General features: G+C 49.1%; 1 protein-coding gene across 3 annotated transcripts; it reads left to right on the plus strand.

Moving 5' to 3' along the window:
• The first annotated feature begins 266 nt into the window (after window positions 1-266).
• VEZF1 (vascular endothelial zinc finger 1) lies at window positions 267-15,103 on the plus strand. 3 transcript variants are annotated; one of them, XM_053995972.1, is made up of 7 exons: window positions 268-406; window positions 5,770-6,467; window positions 7,200-7,263; window positions 8,249-8,432; window positions 9,871-10,092; window positions 12,174-12,218; window positions 12,562-15,103. In XM_053995972.1, the coding sequence occupies exons 1-7, from the start codon at window positions 374-376 to the stop codon at window positions 12,987-12,989; spliced, it is 1,674 nt and encodes a 557-aa protein (XP_053851947.1). In that variant the 5' UTR covers window positions 268-373; the 3' UTR covers window positions 12,990-15,103. The 3 variants fall into 3 exon arrangements, with proteins under 3 accessions (XP_053851949.1, XP_053851947.1, XP_053851948.1); XM_053995973.1 differs by lacking the exon at window positions 268-406 and adding an exon at window positions 1,723-1,746; XM_053995974.1 differs by lacking the exon at window positions 12,174-12,218 and having other exon boundaries at window positions 267-406.
• Window positions 15,104-22,579: the final 7,476 nt, after the last annotated feature.

Below are 22,579 nucleotides of genomic sequence, written 5' to 3' on the forward strand. Positions count from 1 at the left end.
ATTGCCAGCCCCGCGGGGGGGGGGCGGCCGGCCCGCCGCGCCGCCCCGGCCCCGCCGCCCGCGCCGCCGCCTCGCCGCGCCGCCCCGGGCCCGCCGCCCGCCCCGCGGCGAGGGGAGCGGCGGGGGCGGCGCCGCGGCCGCCCGGGCCATCGCCGCCCCGCCGGGGCGCCGCGCCGCCGCCTCCCCCCTCTGGGCCGCAGTGGTGCAGCCCGAGGTTAGCGGAAGCGGCCGCTCGGCGCTGCCATGTTGAGCCGCCGCCGCCGCCGCCGCTTTGTTGTCGGCTCCATGTAGCTGCGGCCCGGGGGAGGGAGCGACGGGGGGACCGCCCGCCGCAGCCGCCGCCGCCGCCGCCCGGGGCCGCGCCGCCCCCGCCATGGAGGCCAACTGGACCGCGTTCCTCTTTCAGGTGAGGCCCCGCGGCGGCGGCGCTGCCCGCGCCCCCCCTCTTTCTCTCCCTCCCTCCCTCACGGCCGCGGCCCCGCCGGTCCCCGCCGGGCCGGGCTGTCACTCAGCGCGGCCGCCCGGCCCCCGCCCGCCCCCGGCCCGGCCCGGCCCGGCCCGGCCCGGCCCGCCGGGCAGCGCCTCAGCGGCCCCGCGGCTCCGCTTCTCCCTCCTTCCCTCCTCCTGCACTTTCTCCCTCCGCCGCCGCCCCGCAGCGCGCTCCCTTCCCGCTTTCATTACAAACCACCGATATTCATGTTTATATTTTTATTTTTATTTTTTTTTTTTACCTCCCCGCAAAACGTGAGATCGCGCTTTTTTAAATTTTTTTTTTTTTTTTTTTTGGTGTTTGCTTGTTTTCTTCTCCCCCCTCGTCCAAAGAGACAAACAACAACAGAAAAAAAAAAAAAAAAAGAACAGAAAAAAAAAAAAAAAAAAAAAAGACCCAAGCTTCCACCGGGCTCCAACAAAACCCCGATGGAACAAACGCCGTGTCTGGGAGAATAAATTAATCCCTCTTTAAACAGCCTGACTCAGGGCCGGCTGACGAGGGAGCTTGTTTTCTTTTAAAATAGGACGCGAGCGGGCCGGATTTCTGTAAAAACTGGCGAAATCCTAACGGGAATGGGGAGGAATAGGGACGGTGGAGCGTGCAACCCCTCCCTTTGCCAACTGAGTCACAATTTTCCCCCTTTCTGTCGGTGAAAGACTGACTTAAAAACACCGCTGTTTATGTAATTCCGAAGAAAACCCAATGTACCAGGGAAAAAAAAACCTAAAAAAAAAAAATATATATATATATATATATATATCTGCCTGGCTTCTGTGAGCCTCGCAAGCCCCTTCTCAGCAGATTGTTTTCTCCTGGATTTTTTTTTTTTTTTTTTTTTTGGAGCTGGAAAACATAAAACGTGTGATTGCAGCAGCAGCAGCGTAGGAAAAAAAAAAAAAAAAAAAAAAAGCGCCCAGCACATCACCTTTCTCAAGGTAAAATAATCCTCTTTGCACGTTCCCGGTGGCGGCCGCTCGCTTCCTCACTGTCCTCCTCGGAATTAAACCCAGACCCAGCCCGTGACACGAGTTTGAAAACCTGAGTTGAATGAATAAATCCGCCAAGAGGCGAGCACCATTCCTTTAGGGAGGAAAAATTCGTCCCTTGCAAGTACCAAGGGATGAGTCACTCGCTCGGGTTCTCTGCCTCGGAAAACACGCCGGGAATGTTCGGGGAGCCGGTACCGGGCGCTGGGCGCTGGGTTTTCCGCCTTTCCGTGATGGATGCGGGCGATGCCATGGAGTTTGGCTGGGGTCTGGTGAATTATTTCTCACTCTAGTGGGCAGTTGTGATTCGCACGTAGGGAACTTCACGCTAAGAAGTTAATCTCCTTAGTTTAGGGCCATCTCCCTCCGAGCCGGGGCTGCTTTAGTGCCTTGCTGCCTCCCAGCTGAGTGTTTTCCAGGGGAAATTTTTCCTAGGCTGGCAGGACTGTATTGCAGCAGGCTGAGAAATGCCAAGTAATGCTTCAAGTACGTGTCCAGCTCCTCGCTGCTCCTCCGTGCTTTTCTGAAGGTGCTGAGTTTTGAAGTAGTGATGTCACACGCTGATTTAGGAGTCAGCTTTGCTGCTTTTAATTAAGGAGTCAGCAGTTCACTTTCTGAAAGTGCGACTCGGAAGCATCTTCATAAAACTGTGACGTGGAAATTTTCCTCGGATTTTTTTTTTTTTTTTTTGTCCCTAAATTATAAAGCTTTCAGAGCTCATAATAAATGCTGGATATTGTTTCTTGAGTGGTTTTGTTAGAATCAATGATTTGGGGTGCGAGTGTGCCGATGCACCCAGCAGAAAGCAGCACTGAGGTAGTCCTGATGTGACTTTCATTTTTCTTCTTCCCATTCTCGCAGCAGTACATCAGCCCCGATCCAGCTGATTAGTTAAACTAGTTAAAAAACATGGATTTAAAAGCCTGTCCCCGGTGTCAGTTAAATAACAAATGGAAGTGACTGAATATTCACACTCGTTCTTCCTGGGGGGAGTGTTAAACCAAGTGTGTGTTCCAGCTGGGACAGGATTCCCTAAGGGACAGCTTGATACGTGGAGTATAAAGTTGTAATTTTTAGCCAAATGTTTTTAGAGGAGGTTTCGATGTCTTAATTTTAGTCCTGTAGCAGTGGGCTGTGCAACTGTAAGCCGTTCCTTCCAAATAAAGTTGTTTGATTGTTTTTAGGTGGCATTTTGATGAATTGTATCCCTTTCTAAAGAAACAGTCGTGCTACTGAATAAGAAGTTCTTGTTTGGATCTTCTTAGTCCCCAAAATGCATAGTTGGAAAACCACTTCTAGGATGTGCTCGGGAAGCGAAAGTTGTATCTGTTAATGTGAGGAGGACTCATCCATCAGATGGAGTGTTCAAGATATGACTCATGCTAATTTGTTGCTCTCACATTAAGGCTGAAGCACAAAAATATTTTAGCCTCTGGCACTGGAAGTTCACAATGCCACATCCTACACTCTGGGTCATGAATTGCAGGGTTTTTTTGTTTACTGCCCCCCCAGGAGAGAAGGAATTAGTGACAGAACAAGGGGATTTTGCAGGAGAGCCTGTCCCAGACCATCAGAATATCTCCAAAATGTTGACTTGACTTGACGTTAATGCTGGGTCAAGTAAAACCGTGGTCGCAGCCTGCATGACTGCGCCTGCCAGAGGCGTGCAGCAGGTGCTGGCTTCCCTTCTCCAACAGGGAGTTAAAAAAAAAATGCTGCCTGATCCTTTTTTAAAAGGCTTTAACGGCCCTTGGAAACTGAGGAACACGGCTGGTGGCAGAGGGGCTGCAAGGAGCACGGTGCTGCGAATAATGCTGGCTCCCTCAGAACCAAGATAAGCAGACTTACATAAGCAGCAGCTCCATAGCCTGTAGCTTGATGAATATACATTGTTTTATGTCCACTGTCTCCATCGGATCTGTAGGAATAAGTGCATCATTACCTTGAAGTGCTGACGATTCTTTGAGGCTTAAAAATATCCATAAACTGCCTAAGTTTGAACCTTGTCCAAAGGATTTGGGTTCTCCATTATCCGATCTGCTAGGTCTGCTTTTGAAATTGTATCTCTGGAGCTATCATTAGGTGCTCTGCAGTGTCTTCTGGTGCAGTTTAACAGCATTGTTTAATGCCGATTTGAAGTTGTAAAACATTTCATATTTTTTTAAAGTTAAAATTGTGATGAAGTGCACAACTTGCTCAGTATTGTGCTGTTGGTGTGTATCATGCAAACTCTTACTTTCATGCAATGTAGAAGTGTCAAAACCTTTTTAAAAACATGGAAAATAAATGGTTGAAAATCCACAATTGTCACTGAAGTGAGGGAAAAGTTTAATGGAGCTGCTGGGGCTTGTGCCGTGCTCTGATTTAGCAGCGTCGCCTCCAGGAGAGTTCTGGATGCAGCTCTTCAGCAATCACTCCCTGAAATAAAGCAGCCCCTCGGGCTGTTGTTTGAGGTGGCTGCTGTGGGCAGGCAGGTGTGCTAATATCCAGCCTACCTGTTGCATCCCGAGCTTCGGCACAGACGGATCTAAAAAGCAGATACAGGTGGACAGCCTGGCCTGGCTCCTAATGATTCCCGCAAGTTTTGTCTCCTGTTAGTGTCCGGAGTCCAGGCTTTCTCCTGTGAGCTGTTTTCCTGTCAGATAGGCTTGCAGTGTTTGGGAGCTTGTATTCTTTCCCACGTGGGTTAGTGTTGGTATCCACCCATGGCTTTTATCCAAAGATCACCAGCATCACGCTCCCGAAAAGTGAGATTGGAGTGATGCAGGAGCTGCCCCACTGCAAGGGAGAGACGCTCTGGGGGGGCTGTAGTCCCTGCTGCGATCCAGGCAGGCAAAGCAGCCAGCACACAACTGGGAAAAAGGCCCAAAGTGAGCTTCTAGAAATACTGGCTTGTCCAAAGGACGTGTTGAAATGGATTCCCATGGGAAGAGCATTAGCCTGAGTGCGCCTCCCAGTACTGTCCACCCCAGCAGATGTAAAAGTAGACAGGTCAGGGTCGTGCACTGGCACAGTGTTTTATTCAGCTCTCACAGCTTTGAGTCATGTTATTTTGTGAGGAAAGCCATAGGAAAGGAGTCCTGGAAGGCTGCAGTACTGATCTAATGGGAATGCAAGTTTCCCCAAACTCAGCTTCGGGCCTGGCACGCTGCGTTAATAACGAGCCTGATTTAAAACTGGTCTGATGAGACCGAGGCACATCTTGAATACAGATGCACTTAAACTGGCTTAAGGTGCTGGAGTGATTTATTTTAATGCTCCATTAGGCTGAATTGGTCTGTGTGGTTTCTAAACCACATTAAAATTGTATCTGCCATGGTTTTGTCCCAGTCTGACTGGATGAGTTTTAATAACAGTGTTTCTGCCTTAGAATAACCACGCGTGGTGCAGCACAGCCCGTGGCAGGCAGGCTGCAGCTCAGCTGAGCGGTGCTGGCTGCGGGCCCCCCCTTCCCTTCCCTGTAGCTTCTGCCACAGATTCTGTAGTTCAAAGTTAGTTGGTATTGGCTGCTTTCAAACAGCTTTCAGGGTTTATTCCCAGCACCCCCGAACTGTATTCTCCAGCATCTCTAGATGTCTCCCAGTGTGTATCGATCAGCTTCTCTTCCCAGCACAAAGTAGCTGCTGACGAAGAGAAAAAGGCCGTGCCGCTATTCTTGTTAGTTCCAGACGCAGAGAACACAGTGGTCAGTGGATAAATGCATCAGGAACCTGCTAAATATAGAGATGTGGCTTTAGACAGCTCCCGATTCCAGTTGCTTTGGTTTCAGTGCTGGCACAGGGGTATGAGCACACTGTTTAAATAAGACGCCTTATCGCATCCTGGCTCTCCGTGGCTGCAGTTCAATTCTCAGTGTGCACTAAGCTCGGCTTAAAGGTGGGGCCTCATTTTGCAACTCCTGTCAGTACCTTCATCCTCTCCAGAGATAGCCCTGATGTGCCATCTGATACGATCATTAGCAAAATGAGTTATCTGTTATGTAAAGATGAAATGCTGTTATTAAAAGATCTGACAAGCACCTAGTTGTCTTCCGTAAAAAGTTGCCCTCCAGAAACTTAATAATTCCTTGATTGTTGTGCCGTGTCCTACACTTACCACAGGATCTGCACAGCCTGGGCATTTACAGCGTGAGCGGTTTATCTCGTCCAAAACCAGCATTATGTAACCTTCCCCTGTTGTTCCTTCCATGGCTTTTGGTCTAGAATGTGCTTCCCTGTCGTTTGTAAATGTTCTCACCGTGCCAGAGCGAGCACCCATCCAGAGAATTTAAGTGTGAATGTTTGGTTTTAGGCACACGAAGCCTCCCATCACCAACAGCAGGCAGCACAGAACAGTTTGTTGCCTCTCCTGAGCTCTGCTGTTGAGCCGCCCGATCAGAAGCCGATTCTGCCCTTACCAATAACGCAGAAACCTCAGCCTGCATCAGAAACATTAAAGGATGCTATTGTTGGGATTAAAAAGGAAAAACCTAAAACCTCCTTTGTGTGCACTTACTGCAGCAAAGCTTTCAGGGACAGCTACCATTTGAGGCGTCACGAGTCCTGCCACACAGGGATAAAGTTAGTGTCACGGCCAAAGAAAACTCCCACCACAATGGTGCCCCTTATCTCGACCATCGCTGGTGACAACAGCCGGAGTTCACTGGTTTCGACTATCGCAGGCATCCTGTCCACAGTCACTACGTCTTCCTCTGCCACCAACCCCAGCAGCAGCGCCGGCGCCACGGCCATGGCAGTGACGCAGACGGTGAAGAAGCCCAGCAAGCCCGTGAAGAAGAACCACGCTTGTGAGATGTGTGGAAAGGCCTTCAGGGACGTCTACCACCTCAACCGGCACAAGCTGTCCCACTCCGACGAGAAACCCTTCGAATGTCCCATTTGCAATCAGCGCTTCAAGAGAAAGGATCGCATGACCTACCACGTGAGGTCTCACGAAGGTGGCATCACGAAACCCTACACCTGCGGTGTTTGTGGAAAAGGCTTCTCAAGGTACCCTGTAGCAAATCCCAGGCATGCTCCACTCTTGGCTTTTCATGAGCAAGAAGGGTTAAGCTCTGTGGTAGTGAGGAGCTGGGAGAACCAGCCTTCTGAGGAGGTTGGTGAGGGGATAAAGAGCCTTGTCTGCAGTTAGCGTGGGGGAGTCTCCATCTGAGCAAGGTTAGCAGTGGCCAGAAGTGGTCACTTTTTTAGGAGAGTGGTTTGAAATGGTTTCTCAGCCTCATCCAGGTCCCATAAGGTGTGTGTCTGTGTCACTGGGGGTGGGCACAGAGCCCCTTCACCAGGCTTTGCCGTGGTCTGTGACCAAATGGGGCAGGGCAGGGAAGCTGTCACCTGGTCTTACAGCAGGGTGGAGGGCACTGACAGAGCTCAGGGGCAGCCTGCACTGCTGCCGGCTCTGTTCGTACCTGTGCTTGCAACAGAGAAAACTTCAACCTTTAGAGCTGTTGCGCTCTCACCTTTACACAAGGTGTGACCAAACATGCCATTTTCAGGTGTGTGAGGAGAAGAGAGTTAAGTTTTAAACCGCAGGTTGTTGGTTTTAAGCTGCGAGGTGTTGCAGGTGAAGCCCCTGGTAGGTGAGGGGAAGGGATTTATCCTGGCTGTCAGAGGGATGGGGGCTGCAGGGAGCGACCAGCGTGGTGTCAGCACTGCTAGCCAAGGTGTCCTGCTTCTGTGTTTGTAACAGCGTGCACTTTTCTCCTCTTCCTCTCTTTCTTGCAGGCCTGATCATTTAAGCTGTCACGTTAAACATGTTCACTCAACAGAGAGACCCTTCAAATGCCAAGTAAGGGCTAAAATGGTTTATTAAGAACAATACCTTATTGTGTCTGTAGTACTCAGGTGAATCTTTCCAGAACTGTATTTACTCCTGGACTTTAGAAGAGCAAGTTTAGGAGTAAAGCCACATTTGCCACCACACCACAGTGCTGGAGTTCTGGTGGAACTTTAAAAAGATGCCATGGTTGCTTTTTTAGGAAGATGAGAGGCTTTTTGCTTTCTTGGAGAACAGCATAGTTGCTCTGTTTTGCCATATGCTTAACGTAGTAGGAGGATTGTAGCAGCATCCTCTGCTTAGTGCTCATTTCTGGGGTAATGTGTGCATTGTGTTTCTCAGCATGTTCAAATCAAATGTCTTTCTCAGCACATCTATTTAAAATGGGTCGAATGGTTGATTCTGGATCTGTTATTTTGCTGGAAGGGAAAAGCAAGTTGTCCTAACTTGATGACTGAGTCTAGAAGAAATAATTTGATTGCCCTTGAACAATTAACTGTTTTGCTTGGAATATCCATGCTTATTCCAACCTGTTTTAGTGACTCATCTTATTAAATAAAAGCCTTGGGTAAAAAAAATAGTGTTAGGAAAAGGTTTTGTTTCCTTGTTCTGGATGGGAGCAGAAGTAATTGAGCAGTGTAAGGTACCAAGTTCATATTTGTACAGTAAAATTACATTAGAAACCAACTTTGCCTATTGTAGGTGTTTTTTATAAGCTCCCTCTTGCACTGGTGGGTAAGGCAACCCAGTGTTTTCAGAAAGTTCAAGCAGTATAGAATATGATTTTTATCCCGATTGTCTCAGAAGCAAATTCCATTCTCAGTCTCTGCTGAGTAGTTTGATTTTTGTTTCTCTATAAATACAGGTAAAACTTAAAGTTGTCAATGCACTTAGGATACTGTTAGGACCTGCAGGGTAACGTGGGCTCGCAGTGGGCCTGCAGGTGATGCTGTGCTGCTCTGTCTGCACCTCAAGTGTAACTTTGTTCTCCACCCAGACGTGCACTGCTGCCTTTGCCACCAAAGACAGACTGCGGACACACATGGTGCGCCATGAAGGAAAGGTATCGTGTAATATCTGTGGTAAACTTCTGAGTGCAGCATATATCACCAGCCACTTAAAGACACACGGGCAGAGCCAAAGTATCAACTGTAATACCTGTAAACAAGGCATCAATAAAAGTAGGTGAACGTTTTACAAACATTTCTAATAACAATGTGTTTGCCAAGGGAATTGCCTTTGATGACGTTAAAATTCAGCTATGTGTCTGTCAGTCTGGGTGGTCACACCTCTTAAAAGTAGATCTTTAGTAACAGAATGTGCTTCAGCTCAAGAATTGGCATGTGTGGAGTTGTTTGCTGCAAGACTGTGCTCTCATCCCTTGGGAATGCCCTGCAGTTCATGACAGTGACCCATCTCTTGAAGAGGAGAGTTCCCAAGTGTTCTCACCTTTTAAGTTCAGCGCTACTTCCTGAACTGTGCAGGTCTAAAAGTCCAACAGATAGTCTGGAGATTTTAGACTATTTAAGAACTGCTAAGATTTGCCAGGTTTCAGGTCTGAAGCCTCATCCAAAGCTCATCAAAATCAGGGGAAAGATTTCTCTGCTTTCTCTGAGCTTTGACCCTGGGGCTCAGTGTTTCCTCCCTCAGGCAGTAGCTGACAAGAAGAGGATTTAAATCCAGCCCTGATAGGTTTTGGGCATTAATGGCATCTGACTGGTGGTGTGCAGGAGGTCAGATGAGATGTTTGTAATAGCTCCTTCTAGACTTAAACTCTGGACCTGGGAATGCCTAGCAAGCAAATGAAGACTTGACTTTCAAATTTTCCCTATTAAAATACCTGTAACTTAGGTTAACCCCACATGGTTAGTAATATAAAATGGGTTTTCAGAGGAATAAAGAGGCAGAAGTAAGGAATGTCTTTGGAAACTTTGTCCTTAAAGCCTTTAAACTGTATTAATTTACAACATCTTTGCAGTTCCTGTTACTCCTGGATAATTTAAAGGTACTGGGAATGTCTGAAATGCCTGATTGTTGAGCTTAGTAGGAAATTTGGATGTGAAGTATTTTTCAAGGTACAGGGTTACAACTCTGGCTTCCCTAGCCAGTTTGGTGGTGCTAAGCCAGTTCACATGAGGCATTTCGAGCAGTTGTTAGAGGTGGAAATGATGAGCTGTACTGTGGCCAGAGAATGGTGACAGGCTGTTCTCTGATGTAAAGGTAAACTGAAATTTTTAAGTTATACTAGCAATAAAAAGTAAAAAGGCTTTTTTTATTTTTCATTTTTAAGCTAAAGTTTAGAAAAAGTGGATTCAGTTTGAGTTCTAGAGACTAACTGGAGTCTTTCATTTCATTCTTCCTAAATACAAAGTAAATAATGACAAAAGTCTGGTTTGCCACTTAAAGTAGATGTTCTTGAGTTATGTTTTGGTTTTTAGCTCTTGGAAAAGTAGTTTTATGAAGCACAGAATTAATGATACTGTTTTAAACACCTCTGTGATTTTGTTCTTGGAATCCTGTGAGATTCCTCACGCTCTTTGTAGAAGTTGCCTTTGTGATCTCAGCAGAAAACCGAGTAACTTTTCAAGGTGAATTTGTGTTCTTACTTGATTGGCATAGCATGCATGAGTGAAGAGACCAGCAACCAGAAACAGCAACAGCAGCAGCAACAGCAGCAGCAACAACAACAGCAGCAGCAGCAGCAGCAGCAACAACAACAGCAGCAACAGCAGCAGCAGCAGCAACAGCAGCAGCAGCAGCAGCAACACGTAACAAGTTGGCCTGGAAAGCAGGTAGAGACCCTGAGATTGTGGGAAGAGGCCGTCAAAGCCAGGAAGAAAGGTAAAACAAACCAATACTGACGTGGTGGGCTTTGTGACATAGGGCAGCTCACAGTCATACAGGGAGTTCAAGGTGTCAGGAAGGATGTCTTACATGACAGTTTCATTCTTAGAAGAGAGGACAGGAGGAAACAGGCCCCAGAGTAGGGTGTGTTAAATGACCTGCTCATGACTTGCTCCCTTGGTCTGTGTGCTTGCCTGTGTCCCTAGAGGCATCGGTTACAGAGGGGAGCTTGTGTGTGCTCCAAGCAGGGCTGTGGGCTTTGACTTGCGTGTGGCTTTTAGCTGTGCTTGTGCTTGTTTGCCCTGCTCACCTGTGTGCACACACACCCCCTCTGCCCTTGCACCAGCACCAGGGCACACGTGTGTGCTTTCTGTGTCCTGTGCATCCTGTCTCCCCCAATTGACTCCATCTGCTCTATCATCATGTAACTGTCTTTGCATGACATTTTCTAGACCTCAGAGAACTCGCTCTCTCTCTTGCTTTGTTTCATTACAAAATGAGGTAATCAGTGATCCTGTTTCTCATCAGTGCTGGCTCACAGCTTACCTCTGCCTGTGCTGCTGCTGTAATTGAAGTGGGATTGCTGTTGTTGGTCATTGTGTCACTTTGTAGGGAACAGATTGCTTCAGTTTAGTGGTTTTAGGATACAGTAGTTGAAATTCTCCCATTACTGCTGCTTATTTGTTTCACAACAGTTTGATTATTAATGCCCATCATGTGACTTCATGGATTACATGCTTTAGAAGTTCTTAATGACCACTGCTTACTGTTTTTCACTGGCTGTTTTTAGGAATGTTTTTGACTCACCTTATTTTTTTCCTTTTCTCTGAACCTTTCTTTCAGTTCTTCAGTCTGTTTTTGTTTTCTAGGTTCTTGTTTGTGTTTTAGGCTGCTTGCTTCCTTTCCCCTTGTTATGCCAGTAATTTAATTCTGTGATCAGACAGTGCAGAAACAGCTTATTCATGTTAAAATGCAGTGATAACAGAAACATTACATATCATCAGGCCACTAAGTAGATAAAGCAAATGATGTTGGATTTAGAAAATCACTGAAAATTATTTTCTGCTTGTTCTTTCCTATGTCTTGTTTCCTTTTTCTTTCTTATTGAGAATGTTGAATATGCTTTAGCAGAACAGTGGTTTGGGGCAGGAGGGGGGTGAGGGAGGGGGGTGAGGGAGGTGGGTGGGTAACAGTGGTGTCACACTGGTGCTTTTAGCTTAACTGGGGAAGGGGCATGGGTGGGATGTGTCTTTGGGTGTGACTGTGCTTGAAGGAGAAGTTAGACCAGTCAGTGCCATGCTTGAGCTGCTCTTTCCATGCTGGTTCTCCTGTGCTAGTTCCACTTGTGGTGGCTTTACAACACTAGATGGGACTTTTTTTTTTTTTTTTTTTTTTTGTCTAGTACAATTTATTTTCACAATTTTTTTTTTTTTTTTTTTTTTTTACTCTTTCCCTTCCTCTCCACCCCTCCTAGCTATGGACTTTGAAGAACCAACAGTAACCCTTGAATGGGGCTAATGTTGCTTTCAAAGTTATATTTGTATTGCCCCAGAAGCAAAGTGGACTCTTTGCTCCTGGCTTACCTCTGACACGTGGGTGTAACTGAGCTTGGGGTCCTGCCCTACAAATGTGGAAGCAGACACGGCTTAGTAACGTTGATGCAGAGTGTGTTTTCCCTGGTTTCTTTAGCAGCCAGCCCTTCCCCGTCCCCTGCTCCTGGAGCCTCCCGGTGTGGGTAGCCGGCAGGTGGTGCTGATGGATGTGGAGTGATTCCCGTCCCCCCCGCGGCCCCGCTCCCCAGCCCCGGCCTCCTGGGTCTCCCCTGCTCTGCACTTCAGTCCTGCTTGCTGCAAACCCCCCCAGAACCCCCCAAACCAACATGGTGTGGAGCTGGAGCTGTGTGAAAGCTGAGGAGCTGATGGGGGTTGAGGGATGTGCTGCTGGGGTAGCCTTGAAGTAGAGGTACTGTGAGCAGTGGAGCAGTTTAGTAGCAATAATTAAGACTGAAATAAGCAGGTAAATATTGAAACGAGCTTTGCTTATCAGTCCCTAATAATGACTTTTTAAAACCTTCACAGAATGTCAGTTCACCTTTGAGAAGGCTATAGAGTACGTACCATTCGGTATGTACACTCTCTATTTCTACTGTTCCTCTTGGGAGGATTTTTTTGATTGTACAGTACTGTTTTTATGAACATGGAAAAACCCTCTTGCTAAGACAACCTCACTTGATTCTCAGGAAAAAAAAAAAAAATTACCTGCATGAGAGTTTGTATTTCCTGTAGGCTATAGAATGTTAACAGTTTTAACTTACTAATAATACCTAAAGAAAATTATTCCAGAATTTGTACCTGTTCTTGTTCGGTTTTTGGGTTTTTTTTTTGTTTTGTTTTGTTTTGTTTAAATCTTGTCCATGGTTTTTTTATGTGTTAAAAACTTTTTGTCTTTTTTATGTCTCATTTTTAGAAGCTGCTAACTTGTGCCAAACCTCCACTGCTGCTACTACGCCTGTGACTCTTACTACTCCATTCAATATAACGTCCTCTGTGGCTTCTGGGACTATCACAAACCCAGTCACAGTGGCAGCTGCAATGAGCATGAGAAGTCCAGTAAATGTATCAAGTGCAGTTAATATATCCAGTCCGATGAACTTAGGGCATCCTGTAACTATAACCAGTCCTCTGTCCATGACCTCTCCATTAACGCTCACCACCCCGGTGAACCTGCCCACCCCGGTCACCGCTCCAGTGAACATAGCGCACCCCGTCACCATCACGTCCCCCATGAACCTGCCCACCCCCATGACGCTGGCTGGTCCCCTCAACATAGCCATGAGACCAGTGGAGAGCATGCCTTTCCTGCCCCAGGCCTTGCCCACCTCTCCTCCCTGGTAAACAAGTTCTAAACAGTATTAAAAAGGATTAAAATGGAATCCTTACCAGCAGTTCTTTTTTGGGTTTTGTTTGGTTGGGTTTTTTTTTTTTGTTGGTTTTTTTTGGTTTTTTTTTGTTTTTTTTTTTGTTTTTTTGTTTTTGGTTTTGGTTTTGTTTTTGTTTTGTTTTGTTTTGTTCCGTTGGGTTTTTTGTTTTGTTTTTAGTTAATAAATTCAGGCTAAGACACTGGGGCAACACCATCAGAGACCACCGTAGCATCTTCCCCTTGATTTGGCTCACATGGTTCAGGCTTGAGTTTCACTGGAGCACTTCATTTAAAGTAAGTTTTACATTGTAGCTGACTGATGCTGAATTAGAGCAGATACTTATTTGCCAGAGTTTAAAAAAAAAAAAAAAAGAAAAAAAAAAACAACAAAGAGGTAATTAAAAAAAACAATTTTATGTTTTATCCCCTGGAATTATAACTTAGAAAATTATTTTAATCTAAACACTAGCGAAGACCCCTCTGTATCTGTGACAGGGTGGATGGCTCATTTTAACCTCCCAGGCAAGTCCACTGTTTCTGAGCTAGTGTAGAACCTTTGTCTGTGTTGATGGTTTTTTGGTTTTGTTTTTTTTTTTTTTTTTTTTTTTTTTTCAATGAGTAAATGCATTACAATGTTGTCATTTAAAAAAAAATGCATTTTTGGAGAAAATATGCATTTTACCTTTGGGAATATGGTAATTTCAGGCAGCATTCCCTATGGGAAAGGTGATACCAGCTCTGATATGCAAAGCATATGATAACTTATCATTCTAACTTCAACATATAATAGGGATTGTGACCTGATATTTGGAGATGTAAATATTACCCAACATATTACCCTAAGGGAATAGAGCATTGTAGTCAACATTTTTTTTAAAAAAAACCTGTTATTGTTTGGTGAGAAACAGCCATGGCTGACAGAAGAGGAGTCGAAATGTATGTAAACATGGTCTCTGAACAGTCAGACCCCCATGGGACTCTTATCTAGGAGCAAAAGGAGTGCTTGGAAACTTAAGGAAAATTGCTTTAAGCTGGAAGATTCTGGAGGCCCTGGGTGTGATTTTTATGCCCTCTGCCTCGCAGTCAGAGCCTGCTGGTGTTTCAGCAGGGGACAGACGTGTTAGTTGTTCACTAGAAGTTTTGTCTTATATTAAATTGTATACAGTTTTTATTCTAACCACTAACTAGGTAGGATGCCCCTCCAGGACAAGCAGAGAGCGTCTTTTAATTTCTCCCCTATTTCTTAATCAAGTGTTGTGCAAATCTGTTCAACTTTGTAAATATTTGCAAACATCATCATTTTTACGTTATTCTTCTATTGTGTTAACACATTTCTATCAATTTGTGGGAGTTCTGGGGTGCTGAGCTGTCCAGCCCAGAACTGCTCATAAATGGTCACACATGTTTAAGCTACATGTGCTTTTTTTTCTTAACCTGTTTATCTGTACATAAAGTAGAAAGCAAAGTCTAGGGAAACAGATATACTTTTTAGACTATCATGTCACATATTCACATTTTTAAAACTTTGTTTTAAAAAAATAAACAAACCACCCTAAACCCAACCTCTACATTAAATAAAAAAAAAAAAAAAAAAGAGGAAAAAAAAAAAAAAAAAAGAAATTACAGTTGAGATGTTTTTATCTTAATGAAGTTGAGAGCTCTGGAGATTAGCGTGTGCATTTTCACAGAGTGCTAGCAGGACTGACCAGTCACACTGGACTGCTTCCGTTCCTCCCCGGCCGTGTCCGTGCGAGCAGTGATTGCCAGGCTGCTGGCTCAGGTGACAGGTATCTGTATCCTTACGTGAAACTGTTCTAGGGGCTTGGACTACATAGTAAAACAAAAACAAACAAAAAAAAAATAATAGAGCTTAGTGTAAAATAATTTTATAAATGATCTTTTGTACTTTAGGACATCAAATTGTACAACTTTTGTATATATAAAAGCTTAGGAACTTTCTGTTTAGCAGAAAGGAAACACATTCCTACACTTTTAATGTATATGTTTGTTATAATGTCCATGTAAACATATGCCCTATGTTTGTGCCTTTTAATTAGTTTGTCTCAATAAACAAAAATGTAGAGAAGAATATGTAGCTATGACTTTGTTACCACTGTTCTTACTCCAGGTGTGTAGAGGTCTTTGTTTTGGCCCTGTGTAGAGCCCGGCGTGCACGGCCAGCCCGCCAGCGCATGTCCCCAACCCCGCTGCCCCGGCCCCGCTGCCGCCTCCACACCGTCCTGCATGTTGGGACCTGTAGCTCCCCAGCCATCTCTGCCATCCCTGGCCACGACACCACCTTGCACCAGTTTCCCAAAGTAGGTATAGCCTTCTGGGTCTGGGTAACCACAGTGATGACCCTTAGGTGAAATTTGGGTATCCCTGAGCTTAAAAAAAAAAAAAAAAAAAGGACAAAAGCGTTAAAAGCCAATATGAAAATGTGTACTAGAAGTGGTTATCTATGAATTACTTACAATAAACAGGTGTGAGACTTAATTGTATGTTGTCAATTACTGCAGTATTGACAGTGGGTCCCTTGTACAGCCAGCTGTTATTTTTATCCAGCAGTGTAGCAGTAGAATAAACACATTAAACACCGGCAAGGAAATTTTTCACCGTGACAGAGGCTTCCCAAACCACTAACCACAGTGCTCTTAGCGTGGCGTAGGAAAAGGGCTGTTTCCTTTTTATTTTATGTTGGTTCTGCTCGACTGTACCTGGTTTATGTCCACAAAGCTGCATTAGCTAATTGTCGACCTGTTTCATTTGTACTTGGGTAAACATTTGCTTTGTACCGTGTATTAATGGGTCTGAGGTGTGCTCCTCTTCTGCTGTCTCAGTGCGGACATTGACTGCGCTCTGTAATGCCATCCTTGCAAATACATTAAGCTGTTTTTCTGACAAACAAAAGCGACCTGGTGCAGTAGTTTATACGACGTGCATGCTCCCTGCTAATCCATGTCCGTGCCCGTGCCGGCGCGGCCGGGGATCCGCTGGCACCTCGCGCCGCCGCAGCGCCGCCGAGCTCGGGCTCTAAGAAAATGGTGGACGTGAAGAACAGATGCTCCTGTTACACCGAGTTAGTTTCTATGCAGCTGATGTGCTTAGCCTAGTTTATTTCATGGAAACTTTTAAGCTGGATGGAATCCAACATCCAGGGAAGCCTATTGCTGCCGCTGGTTCGAGTGGGGTTTATATCGAGCCCATTCAGGTCTCCGATTGCAAGGAGTTCAATAGGGGGTTTATTTTTTTCCTTCTGAAGTTTCCATAAGCATTCAGCGTGAGGTGAATGGCTTAGCACCGGCCGAGAGGGAGCTTGAGGGCTGAATTTTGCCTTGGAAGGATGTGTGCCGTGGAAAGTCAGAGCAGTCAGATGGAGGGCACGGAGAGGCGTCCTCCGGGCAAGGAGAGCCGCGGGGAGGTGGCCACAGGGACGTAAGTATTGCAGCACAGCCAGCCCCACTGCCAGAAATGGGGTACAGGGTAAAAAGGGGCTGGTTTTCTCTTTATTTGGAACACCCCAACACCTCCACAGAGTGTTTGGGGTGAAGAGAAATATGGGATTCAACCTTTTTTTCCAAGCGTTACACCTGAGTATTGTAAATCGGGAAAGTTCTGTTCAGTCATGATGGATCACAGAGAAACACGTTTTAGTCTCAGCATACAAGTTTAATTCCATTAGCCATTGATACAAATAAAACATTTTTTTCACCTCTTACAACAGTTTTTTTTCCTTAGAGAGGCAGAAAAAAGAAGTATTTAATGTGTTTGCATTTGTCCACAAGAGGTTTAAAGAAAACCACCCAGACCCCAGTAAGCTGTTGAGCTGCAGCAATCCCAGGTTACATAAAGGGGCCGGGGCTGCTGAGGATTAGCCAGGGCATTCCGGGTGCTGATAAGCCTCCAAGTTCTGCTCGCTCTTCCCTCACTTTTATTTTAGAAACAGCCACTCTGAGCTGTATCCTGAAAACTGCCTGAGGTTCATTTTCAAGGCTGTCGGGGTTAGATTCCCACCAAAGAGAGAAAATTGGAATTTCAAGAACGCTCAGGTTTTTAAAGCATCGAGCACTGTGGTAGTTTTTATCTCAGAGTCCCTGTACAGGAGCTGAGTTGTTGAGAAATGAATGACAGTTTCTCACTGCTGGGCCCTTCCAAAATCTCCTGCCCTGCTTCATTGGTAGCTTAGTTTATCCATCTCAAAAATAGATTTAAAAGTAATTTCAAAAGGTAGCTATTAAAAGCTCTTCAAGTTTTTTAATGCCATTGAGGTTTCAGTGCTTAAGTGGACCTTTTAACCAGTGCTTTTTAGGAGAAAAAGTGTAAGAATAAATCTCCTTGTCTCCTAACTGTCACAGAATAAAACAAACCTGATCCCCTTCTATGTATTTGTATAATTCAGCATGTTTATACTTCTTGCTTATCTTTGGATTGTTCACTCACAGCTCCCAGCGCAGCAGCCGAGAGATGACAGAGGAACTACGTGCTAATTTTTATGTCAAAAATAGCTTTCACCTTTAAAGGCACACGCCTCAGTGGCTGTTTTCTAATTACAAAAGGAATGCCAAAGCTTCTCCCGCGAATCCATTTTACAGCTGTGTTCAGATTGGACTGTCAGCCCCTGGTTAAAATTGAGTGCTGAGGTCCTGACCTAGAAACAAACCTTTTTTGGTATTGCTTTGGAAAGAGTATTTCAGTGCTGAGGAGCTGAGCCAGCCACACGCCTGGCGACAGCCACAGTCCCTTCATCAGACTCTGCATCGCCCAAATCGGCACCACTGGGCAAGCCAGGCTTAGGATTCTTTAAAATAATACGGTTTTTGTTGTTGTTCTTCAGGTTTCTGGGCTAGTCTTGTGGAATGTGTCCCTGCTCTTGGTGGGGGCTTAGAGTGAGATGAGCTCTGAGTTTCCCTTCCAGCCCAAACCGTTCCATGTTTCTATGATTTTTAGAAGTCCTAGTTTTTCCTTTAGGGAGGCATCAGTGCTTTCTGAAAACCAGACATTTGGCATCTGCAGTTCAGAGCACAGACCTGTGCTTTCCTTGCAGAGCATTTACAATCACTGCCTCCCAAACCGACCCATTTAGTAAAAAATAGGGCGTTTTCAGGATGTGTGAAACCTTGTGTTTTCCAGAGAAGTCAGAAATATTCCATTCACCTTTTCACCCAGTTGTTCTCACCAGCTGTCAAGATGAAACCATTTCTGTTCTGTGTTTTCTGTGCAAGGTTTGTTTTTCAGGGAATTACCAGTTTTGTTGCAATTGGCTGAATTAAATTCACTATTTCAATTCTTCATAGTTGTGTATTTCTATGCCCATTTCTTTTTACTTCCTAGCATCATTAGCAGGTAAGACCCATATCAAAGGGATATAAAATTGCCTATTTTCCCTGAAACAAGCCTGGATTAGGAGGAGATTGCAGCCACCAAAGCTCACTGCAAGGCGCTTTGCCTCAGAAGAGTCTGATCTGCGCTAACTTGGGGAAGAGAATGATGAGGCACATGTTCAGTAGGCGCTGAAAACCGAACGTTTGCCTCCAGTATTTCCACTCCTACTCTGTGTTCCCTGTCAGAGCCTTCCACATCTTTACCCAAGACTGCTCAGCTCCCAGACACAGATGAAGTGATGGAGTGGGACAAATCTCAGCAGGAAGAGCTGTCCTGTGAGAGCTCTGGACCATCCCACACACGTGCTCAGGCTCCAGCTCCCACAGCCGTGCACCCGAGCAGTTTCTGGCTGTGGCAGGGTGCTGTGGGAGGCCGTGGTGCCCAGCAGTGTGGAGTTCTTCCCGCAGCATGTCTGGAAGGTTTGGAGAGCCAGGAGGGAAGTGGAGGCTCTGAGCTGCTGCCGTTCGCAGTCTCGCTCTGGTCTCTGTGGAACGGGAAGTGTTTGCCCTGTGTACACGGGCTCCTGTAATTTGTAAGAGGAGATCGCTTCCCGTCCTGAGCTGTCAGCCAGAGCGTGCGATACGGGGACGGCTGTTTTCTGTCTGCTCCGAGTGACGCTTGGTTATAACCCGTCTGGGATGTTCAGCTGTGGGGCAGCACGGCTGGCTCCCCTTCCTTACCACCAGACTGGAGGTCCAGGCTCCAGAAGCCTGGGACACTCCAAAGGTGTGGAAGAGTCTGAGAGCCAGCCTGGAAATCTAGGATGGATCCATCCATCCATCCATCCATCCATCCATCCATCCATCCACCCACCCACCTAGATGCTGCTCCCTCCACACACTGGCCCCCAGGCCACTCAAGGCCGGAGGTGTCAACCCCATAGCTGGAAGCGCTGGGGAAGCCTGGGGACAACGTGGGGACCCCGAGATTGCCCAGGGCCCCGTCAGGGCTCTCTCACCTCGTGGAGCGGCGGGGCCCGGGCGGTGCCGCCCCTCGAAGCCCCCGGCGGGGCCGAATCGAGCTCCGCGCTCCCCACGGGGGGACTGCGGCCCGGGGGACACGCGAGGGCCTCGCACGGCCCCCGCCCCCGCAGCCTCTCGGCGCGGCCCCGCTCCCCGCGCCTCCCCGGCCCGGCCCGGCCCGGCCCCGGCCCCGGCCCCGGCCCCGCCGCGCCGCCCCCCGCTGCCGGGCACGGCCGCCCCCGCCCGCCCGCCACGTACGTCTCCCGTCCCGGCTCCTTTCCATGGTTCCCGGCGTGACTGGAGCCGCCCGCCGCCGCCCCCGCAGCGCGGCGCCGACCGCCGGTAAGGGGGGGCGGGCCGGGGCTCTTTGTGCGCCGGGCCGGGCCGGGCCGGGCCGGGCTGGGGCTGGGGCCGGGCCGGGGCGGGCGGTGCCGCTCGGCCTGCGCGGGTCGGGCCCGAAGCCGCGCGGGCCCCGCCGGGGCTGGGAGGGAGCGGGGGCGCCGCCGGTTCGGCCTCTACCGGGGCCCGGGCGGAGCGGCGGGGCCGGGGCCGCGCCTGTTGCGGCCCGCCCGGCCGCCCCTCCGGAGCCGAGCGCTGGGGGCCGCAGCCCCGGCACGGCCCCGCCGCTGCTCCGGCTGCTCGGCTCCGCCGCGGGCCTGCGCGGGGCCCCGCGTGGAGCCCGCGGGGCGGCCGAGCCCACCGGGCAGCGTGGGACCAGGAGTGCCATTCCGTGTGGGACTGGGTCATCCCGTGTGGGACCGGGTCATCCCGTGTGGGACTGGAGCCATCCCGTGTGGGGCTGGGGCCATTCCATGTGGGGCTGGGGCCATCCCGTGTGGGGCTGGGTCATCCCGTGTGGGGCTGGAGCCATTCCGTGTGGGGCTGGAGCCATTCCGTGTGGGACTGGAACCATTCCGTGTGGGACTGGGTCATCCCGTGTGGGGCTGGAGCCATTCCGTGTGGGGCTGGAGCCATTCCGTGTGGGACTGGGTCATCCCGTGTGGGACTGGGGCCATTCCGTGTTCGCCAAGGGCCATCCTGTGTGGGGCTGGGACCATCCCGTGTGGGGCTGGGGCCATTCCATGTGGGGCTGGAGCCATTCCGTGTGGGACTGGAGCCATCCCGTGTGGGACTGGGACCATTCCGTGTGGGACTGGGTCATCCCGTGTGGGGCTGGGGCCATTCCATGTTCGCCAAGGGCCATCCCGCGTGGGCCAGGGGCTATCCCCGCGTGGGGCCAGGCGTGGCCCAGCAGGCTCGGCCGTGGGGCAGGACCCGCGTCCCTCTTAGCCCCGGAGCATCGCCGGTCCCTGGGCGTGACCCCTCCGTGCCACCGGGGCTTTGGATTTGGTGGCTTCCTGCTGCTGGACATCGTCCCTGTCCCCTGTGCCGCGTTCATGGAGCGGCACAGCTCACACCCCGCCATCCCCGCCAGGTGGGCATGACTTGGTGCAGGAATTGGCAGGGCCCTGGTGTGCCACAGCAGTGGCGGTCACCTCCTGGGTGACCAGGGACATTTGTGAGCCCCCGACCGGGTGCCCAGCTCAGGCACATCTGTCATCCTCCATAAGGATGGAGGGCACCGTCCTGCCAGGCTGATCCTCACCTGGGGTTCCTGTCCAGCGCTGAGATTGCTGCCAGTGGGTTGTGGGCAGACAGTGATGGAGGAGTCAAGTGCAAGTCACCGCTCAAAGCAGTGCTCTCCTGCACCGTCTGTCTCTCGGCGGGCTGGAAAGGCTCTTTTTTATTATTTTCTTAAAAAGCAGTGGAGTCGCACCTCCTCCTCACACCTCCTCCTGCTGCTGCCACTGACAACAAACACGGGGGCTGGAGCCGTAAGGATTTCCACGGGAGAACCACCATCCTGGGCTGACCCCTGAGGCTGCCGCCGGGGCTTTCCTGCCGGGGCTGCCCTGCGGCTGGGGAAGCTGTGGCTTTCCTCACATCCTCCTCCTCCTCCTCCATCTCCAAGAACACAGGCTGAAGCGGCATCTGCTGCGCTGAGAAAGCTTTTTGTGGTTTTCACAGAGGTTTTCCTGTGGAAGTGCTCGGCGGGAGTGCAGCACTGGGGCAATGAGACCCCAGGGGAGCCTTCTTGGAGCACAGATTGACACCTGCTGGGGTGCTGGGCAGCTTTTGGTGGTTGTGATGGCAGAGGAGACCCTGCCATCACCTCCTGGTAGCTGTGCACCTGTGGCCTTTCCCACCGTGTTACCCAGCCACGCCGTGGTGAGGGTGTGCCTGATACTGGCAGAGCTTTGTGCACCAATGCCTGGCTGTCCACAGCCCTGGTGTCAGAGCCTCTGACAGCCAAAATTATTTGTGTCAAAGGTGCCCATCCTCTTCCCAGCCACAGAGTTCCTGGGAAAGCTTGAACTTTTCCAGCATTTTGTTTAAAAAGAGCTTTCAAATGAGAAGAAAATGAACAAAACCTGCCGACGCCTGACGGCGTTGGTGGCGTGGCTGAGGGGCTTTGCCGCGGCACCGGAGCTGCGGTTCCACGAGCCCTGGGGAGCAGCAGCAGCATGACAGGGGGTGCTGGAGCTCATCTGCTTATCTGCAACAGTGGGGGCACAGATAATGGGGCATGCTGGGGTTGCTGGCCCTGGGATAGCCAGGAGGGGATCAGTGGGTCATTCATGGTCAGGGTCTGTGCTGTGAATAAAATCCCGGGGTGGGACGTGTGGGAAGGGGGCTCTGCCCTACCCCTGTGGGTGAGCTCACCTGTGGGGTGCTTGCAGTCAGAGCTGGGAGGCTTTGGGGCAGCACAAGGTGAAGGTGATGATAATTGATAACTATAAAATAAGGAAAAAAAAGCTTGAAATAACAGCACAGAGATGGGTCCCTCTCTTGTTGTGGTGACAACATCTCTGTCACCATAGCCAGGGTGGTGGAGGGACATCGGCTGGAGCCTCACCTCTGCTCAGTGGCACTGGGCTTGCAGCAGCGGTGTGGGGACCGGGTTTTTTCGGGTCCATTTTGGCTGTTCTGCCGGTTCCCGGGGCCAGCACGGGAGCTGGATGGGCACAGCAGCGAGCCAGACGGTCCCTGAATGGAGTGGGAGGTTGGAAGGAGAAAGCAACCCACCCAGCTGGGGTGGAAAGCTGGCTGAAAATAACAGGAAATGAGAACAGGGGGAACATCTGGGTCCAGCTCTTGCACCACTTCCGACGGGCGCGGAGCAGCTGCTGCCTCTGGGCGACAGCGGCTGTGGCTCCGCT

This window comes from Vidua macroura, chromosome 20, assembly GCF_024509145.1.
Source record: "Vidua macroura isolate BioBank_ID:100142 chromosome 20, ASM2450914v1, whole genome shotgun sequence".
Classification (NCBI taxonomy): Eukaryota; Metazoa; Chordata; class Aves; order Passeriformes; family Viduidae; genus Vidua; species Vidua macroura.